Genomic DNA, 12,144 nt, shown 5'->3' with positions numbered 1-12,144 from the left:
ACTCTTTCAAATTTAAACAGTTAAGAGGATTATTTTTATTGAGTGTGTTATATATAACTTCACATCATTGTCTTATCTTAGAAAATTGTAATTTGATCTCCAAAACAAATCAAACACATTACTAATTATAAATCTTCAAGTTGATATATACTTGAGTTACTTTGTAAGCCTGTTGAGGCTAGTAAAAATACAGTATTGTAAGTCTTGTGAGGCTAAGAAAATACATAATAAAAAATGTGCATATTAGAGGACGAGTTTCTGAGCACTAGTGAAACTCTTACAAAGTTGTGAGGACTGGAGTAGCATATATTAGGTGAATCAGTATGAATTCTGTGTGTGAATCTTCTTAAAATCTACTCTCTTTATATTTGTTTTATTCACACCATTAGCACACTTATCACACATATTTCAAACTCATATTATTTTTCTTTTGATCATCCTCAATAAGAGGAGGATTATTTTTTATCTAACCATCCTCACTCTAAATACAACTTGAGAGGATAATATTAGTGCATGAACTAAATTTTAAAAAGGATCATAATTCAATCTTCCTTCTCGTAACATTCACTTTTACTTCACTTACATATTATAATTTTATTTTAGGCAAAAATACACTTTTAATTCTTTAAGTTTAACTCTATTTTTGTTTAGGTGTTTTAAGTTTATTTTTTCTCGACTCGATCATTTAAGTTACATTCATTTGTACTATTAGCCTTTAAAATATACTAAATAACACATATAGTCATTTAAGTTTGAAAATTTTCTTGAATTACTATTATAAAATGTTAAGATCTAATTGAAATATCGCAACATATTGACTGTCCAAACAATTTTACATGTGAAGAAAATTAAATACATTGATTATGTTGATAGACTTTTAGTACCATGTTTTTAAGGTTATACATGTTTAAATTGTCGTAGATAAAATAAATAAATAAAAGTCTATTTGTAAGATTTGAGTAATGTTTTCTAAAGGATTAATATGAGAGATATTATTCGGTATTTGATAGAGTTTCAAATGATCAAAAACTTTCAACTGAATGAATTTTTATCGAAATTAAGATAAAGGACTTACGTTGTAAATAAAATGTAACTTAAATGATCAAATTTAAATGAAATAAATTTAAAAGATCTAAATGGATAATAGCTTAAGTTTAAGGCTTAATTGTAGTTTTGGTTCCCCGATTTTAGCTGAATCTTGAAGTAGTCCCTCCATTTTATTTCTCCCTAGTTTTGATCCCCAAAACAAAATTTTGGCCTAAAACTTGACGAAGTTTCATTTTTTTTTTGCGTTTATTTAAGTCACACAATGCCTCAAAATCTCGTGGTGCAACAATTGTACCTAGAATCTATGATCATAAATGGTATGGTGTGACTTTAAAAAATGACACTTCATCAAGTTTTGGACCAAAATTCTGATTGGGAATCAAAACTAGAGAGAAATAAAATGGAAGTACTACTTTCGTGATTCAACTAAAATAAAAAGACCAAAATTACAATTAATTCTATTGTAATTTTATCTTTATTTTATTATCTTTAATTCTATGTTGTAATTTTATTTAATTTTTTTATTAAATAAAATAGCAAAATAGAACAAACTTGATAAGACTCAATTAGATAAGACTAAATTGATCCATTGAAGTGGGGAGGGAAACAAACTTGTTGAGCACACAATTAGAAGAATAGCCTCTTTCTCTCTCTCTCTCTCTCTCTCTCTAAAATATCAAGTCTCAAAAGTCTTCTCTCTCCAAAAAGAACACCATTTCCTTCAACATCAACAAAACCCATTATATCTCTCTTGTCCAAATTCATTGTCCAAGTGCAAACACCTCCAAAAAGAGAGAGAGAGATCTCTCCACATGGGTCTCTGCTTTTGCTCTCTCTGTCCCTCCTCTATACCTCCATCCTCTTCCTCCTTCAACAAACCTCTCTCCTCAGGCAAGTCTTCAACTTTTCCACTATCTCAAACACCCATCTTCACAATTTTTCAATTTCACTCCAAATCACCATATGGGTCATTCCCCTTTTCCCAATTTTCCATGATTTTTATTTTTTATGATTAATAACTTTAGTACACTTCTGATCAAAGGATTGTTTACACTAAGACTTGTTAATTATATTCAATTAATTTATTTTCTTAAAATATTATTAGTGTGACATGTCAGTGTCTTATCACTATCCATAAATAACACTCTGTTTTTTCAGGTTCAACAAGCACTGTTGGATTCTCTGCAACTACAAGCAGTGCTGGAAGGAGTCAATTTTCTGAGATAACAAGTGGAAGCATTGAGGATACAACTGAAGGGTCTCTTTCTTTTCATTCTCCAAATGGTGAAATTCTTGAAAGGCCAAATTTGAAGGTTTTTAGTTTTGTTGACTTGAAATCTGCTACAAGAAATTTCAGACCTGATACATTACTTGGTGAAGGTGGTTTTGGAAGAGTTTATAAAGGTTGGTTGGATGAGAAAAATCTTACTCCTGCTAAACCTGGCTCTGGAATCATGGTTGCCATCAAAAAATTGAACTCTGAAAGTACTCAAGGCTTTCAAGAATGGCAGGCGAGTTTAATTTCAACTCTAAGTTTTTCTTATTGAGTTAATCACTAATTTATAATTTAGTCAACACTATTATTGTAGGACAAATCATGCCAAATTAATCATATATATATATATATATATATGTATATATACCGGCATTTTAATTTTATTTTTGTAATAAATCAATATTTTATATTTGTAAATGTGATAATGTTGAAATGTATTTGATTTAACCTCATTTCAACTATTTTTAATTAAAGATTTTTAAAATTTTAATATGAGTTTCTTTATCGATCATACGACGAACAATATAATAAATTTTGATGTAATTTCATATTTTGAATTAAGAGAATTTCACATTTAATTTTAAGAACTATAGTAGATATTTCATCAAATCCACTTTTATTTAATTATTTTTTTTAAAGTTTGATTGAGAATTTATGTTTTTAAGATTATTACAATTAAAATTCCTTAATAATCATATGAATTTATAAAAAAAATTAGAAGAATTTTAAATTTCAATTATACTATTTTAAAATTGTAAGAAGACATCTAAGAAAATTAGTTAGTTTAGTGTTGAAATTGTGTGTAAACAAAGAGACTATTTAGTTTGTGAAAATATTTTTTATCTTATTTGTTAAAAAATATTTAAAATGAACATTACTTTTTTCAAAAACAATAAAAAAATAAAAAAAATATTTTTATTTTTAAAAATATATTTTTTATTATCTAATATTTCATTTTATCTCTCAGACATTGGTTGGCGTAAACTCAGCTTGCACTTACAATGTATCTCCTCTATTTTCTTTTAAAATTTTATTTGTTTCATTGACAAAATTAACACCATTCTGCAATTTTATGGACTAAATAAATAAAAAATTGTTAATTATTTTGTTCTTTCATAATTTATTTTTGTGATTGAAGATGTAGAAGAATGTGTTTTTATTTCTAATTGAATTTATATTAATACTACTGTGGTCACTATTATAAAAAAAAACATGATATCTTGATAAATATATAAATAAAAATGAACTATTTTTAAATAATTTAATGTTATACGTTATTTTTAATATACAATTTATTTAATTTTAAAATATTTAATATAGGAAATTGAATTTTTTATATTAAAAAGACAATTTAATAAATTTAAATTATATTTTAAATAAAATTTAAAGAATCAATCACTCTTAAATACATTTCTTAATAATCATACAACTATTTCTGTTCATAATAGTTGCCCGAGGGAGTACCGACGAATGATTAATGTGGTTGTCATTAATTATATGGTTGGATTAACATGATGCCATGTAGTAGTATCTTAGGAATCTACATTAATTGAAAGTCAAGAACGTAGAAGATGGTAATGGAATGCAATAGGAAATTGTATGCGGGCCCCACTCAATTACCTGTCCTTCTTCCATCCATTCGTTAAAATATACATTCCTTAGTTTTCAAACTATTGAATATTTGACTCAATAGAATATTCAAAACGGGCGTTTACCTTTCACTTTCACAAATTTTGATCTATTTTGGCTGTTTATTTGTTTGTTTATGATAACTTCCCTTGACTTTGTCTTTGATTAATGGGAAAACAATATTATTTTAATTTTGTCTATGTTTGAATGAGTACGATGTACAAGTATTGTACATTGCATTGCAATTTCGTACTTACACAATTGTTTGTGGAAAGTAACAAATAACAATGAGACTATTTTGCAAAGTGGACTATTCTTGAATTTATATATTCACATAACATTGTTTATTTTGTTTAGGAGTGTTTATGAAAATAGTTTATCACACGTCTATCAATAAAATACTATGTCACTTTAAGGAAAAATATGACAATAAAACTTGTGCATGTAATGCACCTTTTTGAAAATATATTACAAGTGTTTTTTGATGAACTAATATTTTCGTTTAATCGTTTGAAAAACATGTTAGTTTTACATTGTCATTCTATTATAGTCGATTGATTTGATACTTCATTCCACTTTTTTAAGTGTCTTTTAAAATGATTGTATAAAGTGACAAAGTGATAAATTATCATTTAATGTAAATATAAAACTAATTTAGATTCATATAGTATATGGACCTTTAACTCATAAGATTGTCATATTATTTTTCAGAAAAAGTTATGCTCATATTTTTGTAAAACCATGAAACAAATCCCCCCATGTTATGAATTCTCATTTACTAATATGTTTTTTGATTGAACAATGCAGTCAGAAGTGAACTTTTTAGGAAGGCTTTCTCACCCAAACTTGGTGAAACTATTGGGTTACTGTTGGGATGATGAAGAGCTTCTTCTTGTGTATGAGTTCATGGCAAAGGGTAGTTTGGAGAATCATCTCTTCAGAAGTATGCAGTGTATTATTATTATTAAAGATAATTATAATATGACAATTCATGGTGATGGATTTGAGTATAATAGTTTGTTTTCTATGTTTTGTTCTCTGTAGGAAATCCTAACATTGAACCACTTTCTTGGAACACAAGAATCAAAATAGCTATTGGTGCAGCTAGGGGTTTGGCTTTCTTGCATGATTCAGAAAAGCAAGTCATTTACAGAGATTTTAAGGCCTCAAATATACTACTTGATGGGGTCAGTTATTTTTGTTGTCGTTGAATGTCTCTTTTCAGATGTTTTTTTATCGGCAAATGTTAGTATATCAATAGTTGTTATGTTAATATTTTTTCCTTCACTAAACTTCGAATTTTGGTCATTTAACTTCAACTCCTTTTTAACATTTAGTTCAAACTAGTTTTTTTGATTTAACCATTGGTTCTTAGGGAAAATAAGCCCTCATAATCTAGAGTCAGCAGATAGGTAAGTAAAGTCTAATCAATGATTATTTTAGTCAAAGATCAAATTTTGATTACTCGAGTAAACCCGATAAATTCGACCTTCACCGAAGTTCATTAACCAATTGGTTCATCAGCTCAACCATTTGAGCTACCCACCTTTTGAAAAATGTAAACAGTAGACATGATGACTAGATGAAGCATATATATTTACTTGATGTTATTATGAAGCATAATCTTTTGAAGTAACTAAATTGTTATTTTTTAATGCAAAATTCCACATATGATTCTGATAACTCATCTTGTCTTGTCTCCTGCAGAGTTTCAATGCAAAAATTTCAGATTTTGGATTAGCTAAATTGGGGCCTTCAGGGGAACAATCACATGTAACTACGAGGGTGATGGGCACATATGGTTATGCTGCTCCAGAATACATTGCAACAGGTAATGATATATAGACATAATTAGCAAAAACAAGTATATTAGTGTTCTCTAATCCTTAGTGAATGACTTGACAGGGCACTTATATGTGAAGAGTGATGTGTATGGGTTTGGAGTAGTATTGCTAGAAATGCTGTCAGGAATGAGAGCATTGGACAGAACAAGACCACCAGGGCAACAAAACTTAGTTGAATGGGGGAAACCTCTTCTATCAAATAAGAAGAAATTGAAAAACATAATGGATGGTAAAATAGAAGGACAATACTCACAAAAAGCAGCTATACAAGCAGCACAACTTTCTCTAAAATGCTTAGAAAATGATCCTAAACAACGTCCTTCTATGAAAGATGTACTTGAGTCATTGGAAATTATTGAAGCCATTCAAGTCAAATCCAAAAACCACATTTCTCGTCATCAACCTCCAATTCATCATGGTATTGCTAGACACAGAGTTGTAAAAGTTTAATTTTTTTTTTATTGATTGATTAGCAAATATAGGCTGGATCAGTCACTTAATACAGGTATTTTTTTTTATTTATTAAAAAGTAATATTTTTCTCTTTTTTGCTGGATGTGGGTGGTTGATTATTTTCTCATTTTTTTTTATAGATTTCTTCAATTTGAAGTAATTCTATTCGAAACGTGTCGGATATTATTTTATAATTTTTTTTTTGTTAACATAACCCTCATCCAATGCGTGAGGTTCAGCGACATCATGGTGATGCAGATACCATGGCCTTGAATGTTGATGATGTGTTATACTGCTATTACAATCCAGATAAAGAAGACTTTGGAGGTTTGGTTAGGAACTGTGAGTGCTTCTTTGAGTTTGCCTTGTATAGAAACGTAGGTATTTCTAATGTGTTTCATGCTGAGATCAAAGCTCTGTTTGCAAACAGGTTACAAGAAACTGTTATATTTTTCAGACTCTTTACATGTTGTGCAATTGGGGACTATTGGTAAAAATAGATTTCATCATGCCAACATTTTGGTGGCTATTTAGGTACCTTTTGACAAAAGATTGGAACGTTATCTTACACCATATTCTTCAAGTACGTTACCTTACACCATATCCAAGCATATGCATCTTTTTAAATACTATTTTCTATGTGAAAGTATTTTTTATTTTTAAAAATTTGTATTAATTTTATTTGTTAACAGAGATATAATATATTTGAAATTAACAAATATTTATATTTTTAGAAATAATAAAAATATCAAAAACATATTTTTACTTTTTCAAAATATGTTTTCATCATCTAACTTTATAACTTAACTTTATGATAATGGTTTTTTTTTTTTTTTTTTAAAATCATTCATAAATGTAGAATCACTTGTAAATATAAAATGGAAATTATTTAAAATTAAAGGTACTTCATTTGTTTTAAAATAATTGTCGTATTTGATCATTTCATACAAATTAAGTAAAATCATAAATGAATGAGAGAGAAATATAATTTTACTAAATTATTTTTATAAATTATTGATTGATTTTAATTACCACAAATGCAAAGTGGAGGATAATAAATTGAAAGTGATGCATATAATTTTAATTAGAGAGTAGAATTTGTAAAAAAATAATATTTAAGTTGTATTAAAAACCAAAATCAACAATTTTTTTTTATAAATGTAATTGAGAGTGATGCATATAATTTTAAGTAGAGAGTAGAATTAGTAAAAAAAATATTAGAGTTGTATTAAAAACCAAAATCGACAATTATTTTAAAACAATTTCTTTTATAAATGCGACAATTGTTATGAAACAAATGAAGTAAATACTAGCAAGTATCCAAGACGAATATATAAATAATTCTTTAAAAACTTATTAAAAGTTGTGCATTCAAATATTTAAAAGTTAAAATTTTAATTTTATAAATAAAAAGTTTTTGACTTTTAATATAAACTTAATTGCAGTTTTAGTCTCTATTTATACAGATTTACGAAATTAATCTTCTTATTTTTAAAATTGACATTTTTGGTCTCTCTATCTGATTTTTTAACTAAAAAATGACAAGGTGAGATGTTTTAAATAACATGACATATGATACGATAATGTAGAGTGATTGAAACTCATAAAATTGATATAAAACACTGTAAAAACTTTAATTTCAACTTTAATTTTTTTCTTCATATTTTTAATTTAATTAATAACATATGAATAATTCATGCATTTAAATGATTCTATACCATAAAATTATATATCACGTCATTTAAAATATATTAAAACGTTATTTTTTTAATTCAAAAATATGAAAGAAATATTAAAACTATCCGAGTTTTAAAATAAAAAGACTAATTCTATAAATCAATATAAATATAAAGACTAAAGTTACAATTAAAGCTATTAAATCAAGCTCATAAAAAATTACTTGTTACCAAAAGTGCAAGATCTGAAATATTAAAATAAAAAACGTTATCACAAAGTAGAGTGGAAATTAAAGCTATTAAATCAAGCTCATAAAAAATTACTTGTTACCAAAAGTGCAAGATCTAAAATATTAAAATAAAAAACGTTATCACAAAGTAGAGTGGAAACGTGTTAAGTAGGACAACTACTCAACGGGAGTTCAGCTAGCAATAAGGTTCATGATTGTGGTGTGAGGTCCAAGTTGCATTTCACAAAACACATCTTATGCCGACATCTCTCGCCCAATTGAGAATGAAATCAAGCACAATTAATTTAATTAATTAATGAACTAATGGACCTCGATTCCACTAATATTATTTAAAGAAAACAAATACAAAAGTTTTTAATAAGTAAAATCTTTTCAAGAATTTAATAAAATTTAATGACTAAAGATGGAAAGAATTTCACCTACAATAATCGCGACAAAATCAGTCAGTTTTATGGTGACAATTATAATTTTGAATTAAGATAAACTTTTTTATATTTTTTTTATTTAAATTGTTTTTCTTTATAAAATATCGTATACAAGAGATACAATCATCTATTGCCATTTAATTTTTTATAATAAATTATTAATTATTAATTTAATAAATAATAAATAAATAAAAAATTTAATTATATTAATAATTTAATAAAAAATACATTAAAGTTAAAATAATTGAATAAATGTATCAAAACAAATAATACATTACTCAATTATTAAAAATATAGTAATTTTTTAATAATTTAATTTTTTTATTCATTCACTAAATAAAAATAAAATTTATTTAGTAAATATTTTTAAGTTTTTAAAAGTATAAAAATAAAAAACAACACTAATTATATCTTAATTTTATAAAAGAATTGAATATTGGGAGTAGTTTACTTCAAGAGTACATTTTCAATTTTTTGTCGACAAAATATGAGGTCATGCCATGTTCACCAACTTATTAGGAGGGATTATTCCGTACGCAACTACTTTTATTTTGTAAAAAGAAAATTAAATCCCATACGACAAAAGCAAAAACCCTCCAAATTTCCCCGAAAAAACAAAACATGAAAAGCTTGAGATTGGTTTTCAACGGGGCACTCCAACTTTAGATTGTGTGAATCAGTTTCCTCCAAAAACACAACTAAACGCAGTCGTTTGGTCTCCCAAAACAATTATTTTCAACACCTTTTCTCTTTTTTATTTTTCGATTTCATTTTCCTTCAATCAAATTCGAACTCCATCTCGCCCATGCACTCGTGAGTCTCTTCTTTCAAAGCTAGTAACTAGTAATTTCCTCAACTTCTATTCCACACTTTCTAGGGATTCGTTTCAAAAAATTTCTTCATTTTTGTTTTTTTACAAAGTTATTGAAATTTCCAATATTTGTTTTACAATCGGTTGATTAATTGAGTAACGATTTACTGTTGAGTGAATTTAATGAAACAGTAGAGAAATCTTGGGTTAGAGTTTGTGATTGAGTGTGGTTTTGGATTTTTGTTTTTTTCATTTAGATTTGTGCTCCTTAGGTGTTTGATAAATTGGCACTAGTTATTTCCCAACCTATATTTCTCTTTTCCAGTTTTACTTGTTGCAGCATTATTAGGGGTTTTTGAATATTGATTATTTTCACTTTTCACATATATTATACTCTTAATCTGTTTATCTATCTATAAGTGTTGATAATGCTAAGTGCTCTCTGTCAAGTTTGATTCTTTCATTCTGCTAATTCTTTCTAATGAAATACATACACCCTTTCTTGCTCTGCAGAGAACATGAATTTACAATGTTTATTGGCTATTTATCTTTGGCACTTTTCTGATTTTGTGTAGTAAAACTGTGATTATTCTTAAAAATTCAAAACCCTCAATGAAAACAGTCTTCATTAGGATTTTTGATTTAACTTTGTTGCTGCTGCCAACTGATGAAAGAAAGGCAGCTAGAGTGCTTGTGGCTTCATCTACTTTTACAGTTTCTGATGTTTTACACACTCCTAAAAAAACTTATCGATTGTTGATGGGAAGAACATGTTAAGTGAAGCACCTTTTTATTTGGCACCTGAATTGTGCCATTTGTATATGTGTGTATATTTTTCGTAATCCAAATTTTAACTCTATTCTTCTTAAATATTGACCAGACAATTAATTGCATAGCTAATTGTTATGGAATTCTATTGTTCAATCTATTTAACGATGCAGATTAAATGCTGCAGCTGTTTCTCTTTTGAGCTTGTATTATGATATTCAACTGTTGTTGTTTCAACTTTTTCTAATGCTAATTTTATAATGAAACTTTCTTATCATACAGGTTTATTTTAGAGTCGATCTACAAGTTTCCTCACTGAACACTTCAATGCAGAAAAGTGCGGGAGGTATTACAAGTCACTTGCTTGGAGGTTTATGTTGTTATCTAAGAAGATGCATATTTTCCGTTTTATCAGTCGGTCCTTTGCCGAATCATGTGGCTTTCATCATGGACGGGAATCGAAGGTATGCGAGGAGGAGAAACTTGGGAGAAGGTGATGGCCATAAGGCTGGTTTTTCAGCTCTCTTGTCCATCCTTAGATACTGTTACGAGTTGGGAATTAAGTATGCAACTGTCTATGCATTCAGCATCGATAACTTCAGAAGGAAGCCTAAAGAGGTTCAAACAGTCATGGAATTGATGCGAGAAAAGATCGAGGAGTTGCTTCAACAAGAAAGCATTATTAACGAATACGGTGTAAGATTACATTTCATTGGAAACATGCAACTATTGACTGAACCTGTCAGGGTTGCTGCAGAAAAGGCAATGAGAGTTACTGCCCACAACCAAGAGAGAGTTCTTTTAATTTGTGTTGCCTATACTTCGACTGATGAGATCGTGCATGCTGTTCAAGAGTCCTGCATAGATAAATGGAATGAAGTTCAAACACCCAAGGAAGATAAAGTTTCCAACGGTGAATTTACAAGAATTAACACTGGCCTTAAAAGAAACGGTCTTGATTTGAATTTTCATGATACATGTAAAGAAAATGCAATCAAAGGAGTGGAAGGTGATGGAGAGAAAGATGCTTTGTTTGATCAAAATGTCGAAAAACATAGTGATAATTACGGTGAAGCTGAAATCGCATTGTGCAATGGGATGGTTGAAATAACTAATGAGAGAAAGTTCAAGCAGGATGAGTTTGCTTCTATAAAACTAGTTGATATTGAGAAACACATGTACATGGCAGTGGCACCTGACCCAGATATCTTGATCCGAACTTCGGGAGAGGCGCGGCTCAGTAATTTTCTTCTTTGGCAGACTAGTGCATGCCCTTTGTATGCACCAAAAGTACTTTGGCCTGAAATTGGTCTGAGACACTTGGTGTGGGGAGTGTTGAACTTTCAGAGACACTATTTTTACTTGGAAAAGAAAAAGAAACAGTTTTAAGTGTAACCTTATTACTCAGCCATAATTCAGAGCACAATTATTGTCATGATAGATTGCTTCGCTATCTTAAGCCATTTTTATGTTTTATTTTATTTTAATTTGATTGTTGAAATTGTACGAGTTTAAGTGAACCGGGATGAAAAGAAACCACCAGCAATAATAGAATATAGATATATGATGTATACTTGTATGGTGTACTAATTTTTCATATAAGTATTAGTTATACAAAAAAGAATTGAAAAATATAATAAAATATGAAGTCACTTCTGAATATTTAAGACATTGTAAATATTTTTTTTTTATTTTATTTCCAATTCGTCTTAATTAATAGGCATGGTAACGTTGTACTCGACTAGTTGAAAAAACTTGCATCTGCCTCTATTTTTTATCGGATGTAAAATTGAAGTCGTCATCTTCGTCTACGATAGGGTTGGATTTCCTTGTCCCAAACCTTCACCCATTTAAATATTTAAAATAAAAATTTAAAAGTCATATATATTATAATAATATAATAAAATAATAATAATAATAATAATAATAATAATTATTATTATTATTATTATTATTATTATACAT

At 28.0% G+C, this 12,144-nt stretch overlaps 2 protein-coding genes across 7 annotated transcripts; both read left to right on the top strand.

The window, feature by feature from the left end:
• Window positions 1–1,644: 1,644 nt before the first annotated feature.
• On the top strand, window positions 1,645–6,765 carry LOC101489024 (probable serine/threonine-protein kinase PIX13). Of its 4 annotated transcripts, XR_012161249.1 has the most exons (8): window positions 1,645–1,938; window positions 2,206–2,558; window positions 4,760–4,895; window positions 4,997–5,139; window positions 5,660–5,783; window positions 5,858–6,214; window positions 6,488–6,590; window positions 6,679–6,765. XR_012161249.1 is itself a non-coding variant. In XM_073363319.1 (7 exons), exons 1-7 carry the CDS (start codon window positions 1,860–1,862, stop codon window positions 6,499–6,501), a joined length of 1,206 nt encoding a protein of 401 aa, XP_073219420.1. In that variant the 5' UTR covers window positions 1,645–1,859; the 3' UTR covers window positions 6,502–6,765. The 4 variants fall into 4 exon arrangements, 3 of the variants coding, with proteins under 3 accessions (XP_073219420.1, XP_073219419.1, XP_004509434.1); XM_073363319.1 differs by having other exon boundaries at window positions 6,488–6,765; XM_073363318.1 differs by having other exon boundaries at window positions 6,389–6,765.
• On the top strand, window positions 6,453–11,752 carry LOC101489561 (dehydrodolichyl diphosphate synthase CPT3). Of its 3 annotated transcripts, XM_012718297.3 has the most exons (3): window positions 6,453–6,590; window positions 6,679–6,831; window positions 10,462–11,752. In XM_012718297.3, the coding sequence occupies exons 1-3, from the start codon at window positions 6,522–6,524 to the stop codon at window positions 11,566–11,568; spliced, it is 1,329 nt and encodes a 442-aa protein (XP_012573751.1). In that variant the 5' UTR covers window positions 6,453–6,521; the 3' UTR covers window positions 11,569–11,752. The 3 variants fall into 3 exon arrangements, with proteins under 3 accessions (XP_012573751.1, XP_004509438.1, XP_004509437.1); XM_004509381.4 differs by lacking the exons at window positions 6,453–6,590; window positions 6,679–6,831 and adding an exon at window positions 9,194–9,443; XM_004509380.4 differs by lacking the exons at window positions 6,453–6,590; window positions 6,679–6,831 and adding an exon at window positions 9,195–9,413.
• Window positions 11,753–12,144: the final 392 nt, after the last annotated feature.

The sequence above is a fragment of the Cicer arietinum genome, chromosome 7 (assembly GCF_000331145.2).
Source record: "Cicer arietinum cultivar CDC Frontier isolate Library 1 chromosome 7, Cicar.CDCFrontier_v2.0, whole genome shotgun sequence".
In the NCBI taxonomy this organism is placed as follows: Eukaryota; Viridiplantae; Streptophyta; class Magnoliopsida; order Fabales; family Fabaceae; genus Cicer; species Cicer arietinum.
This window is presented reverse-complemented; position numbering and strand designations above follow the sequence as displayed.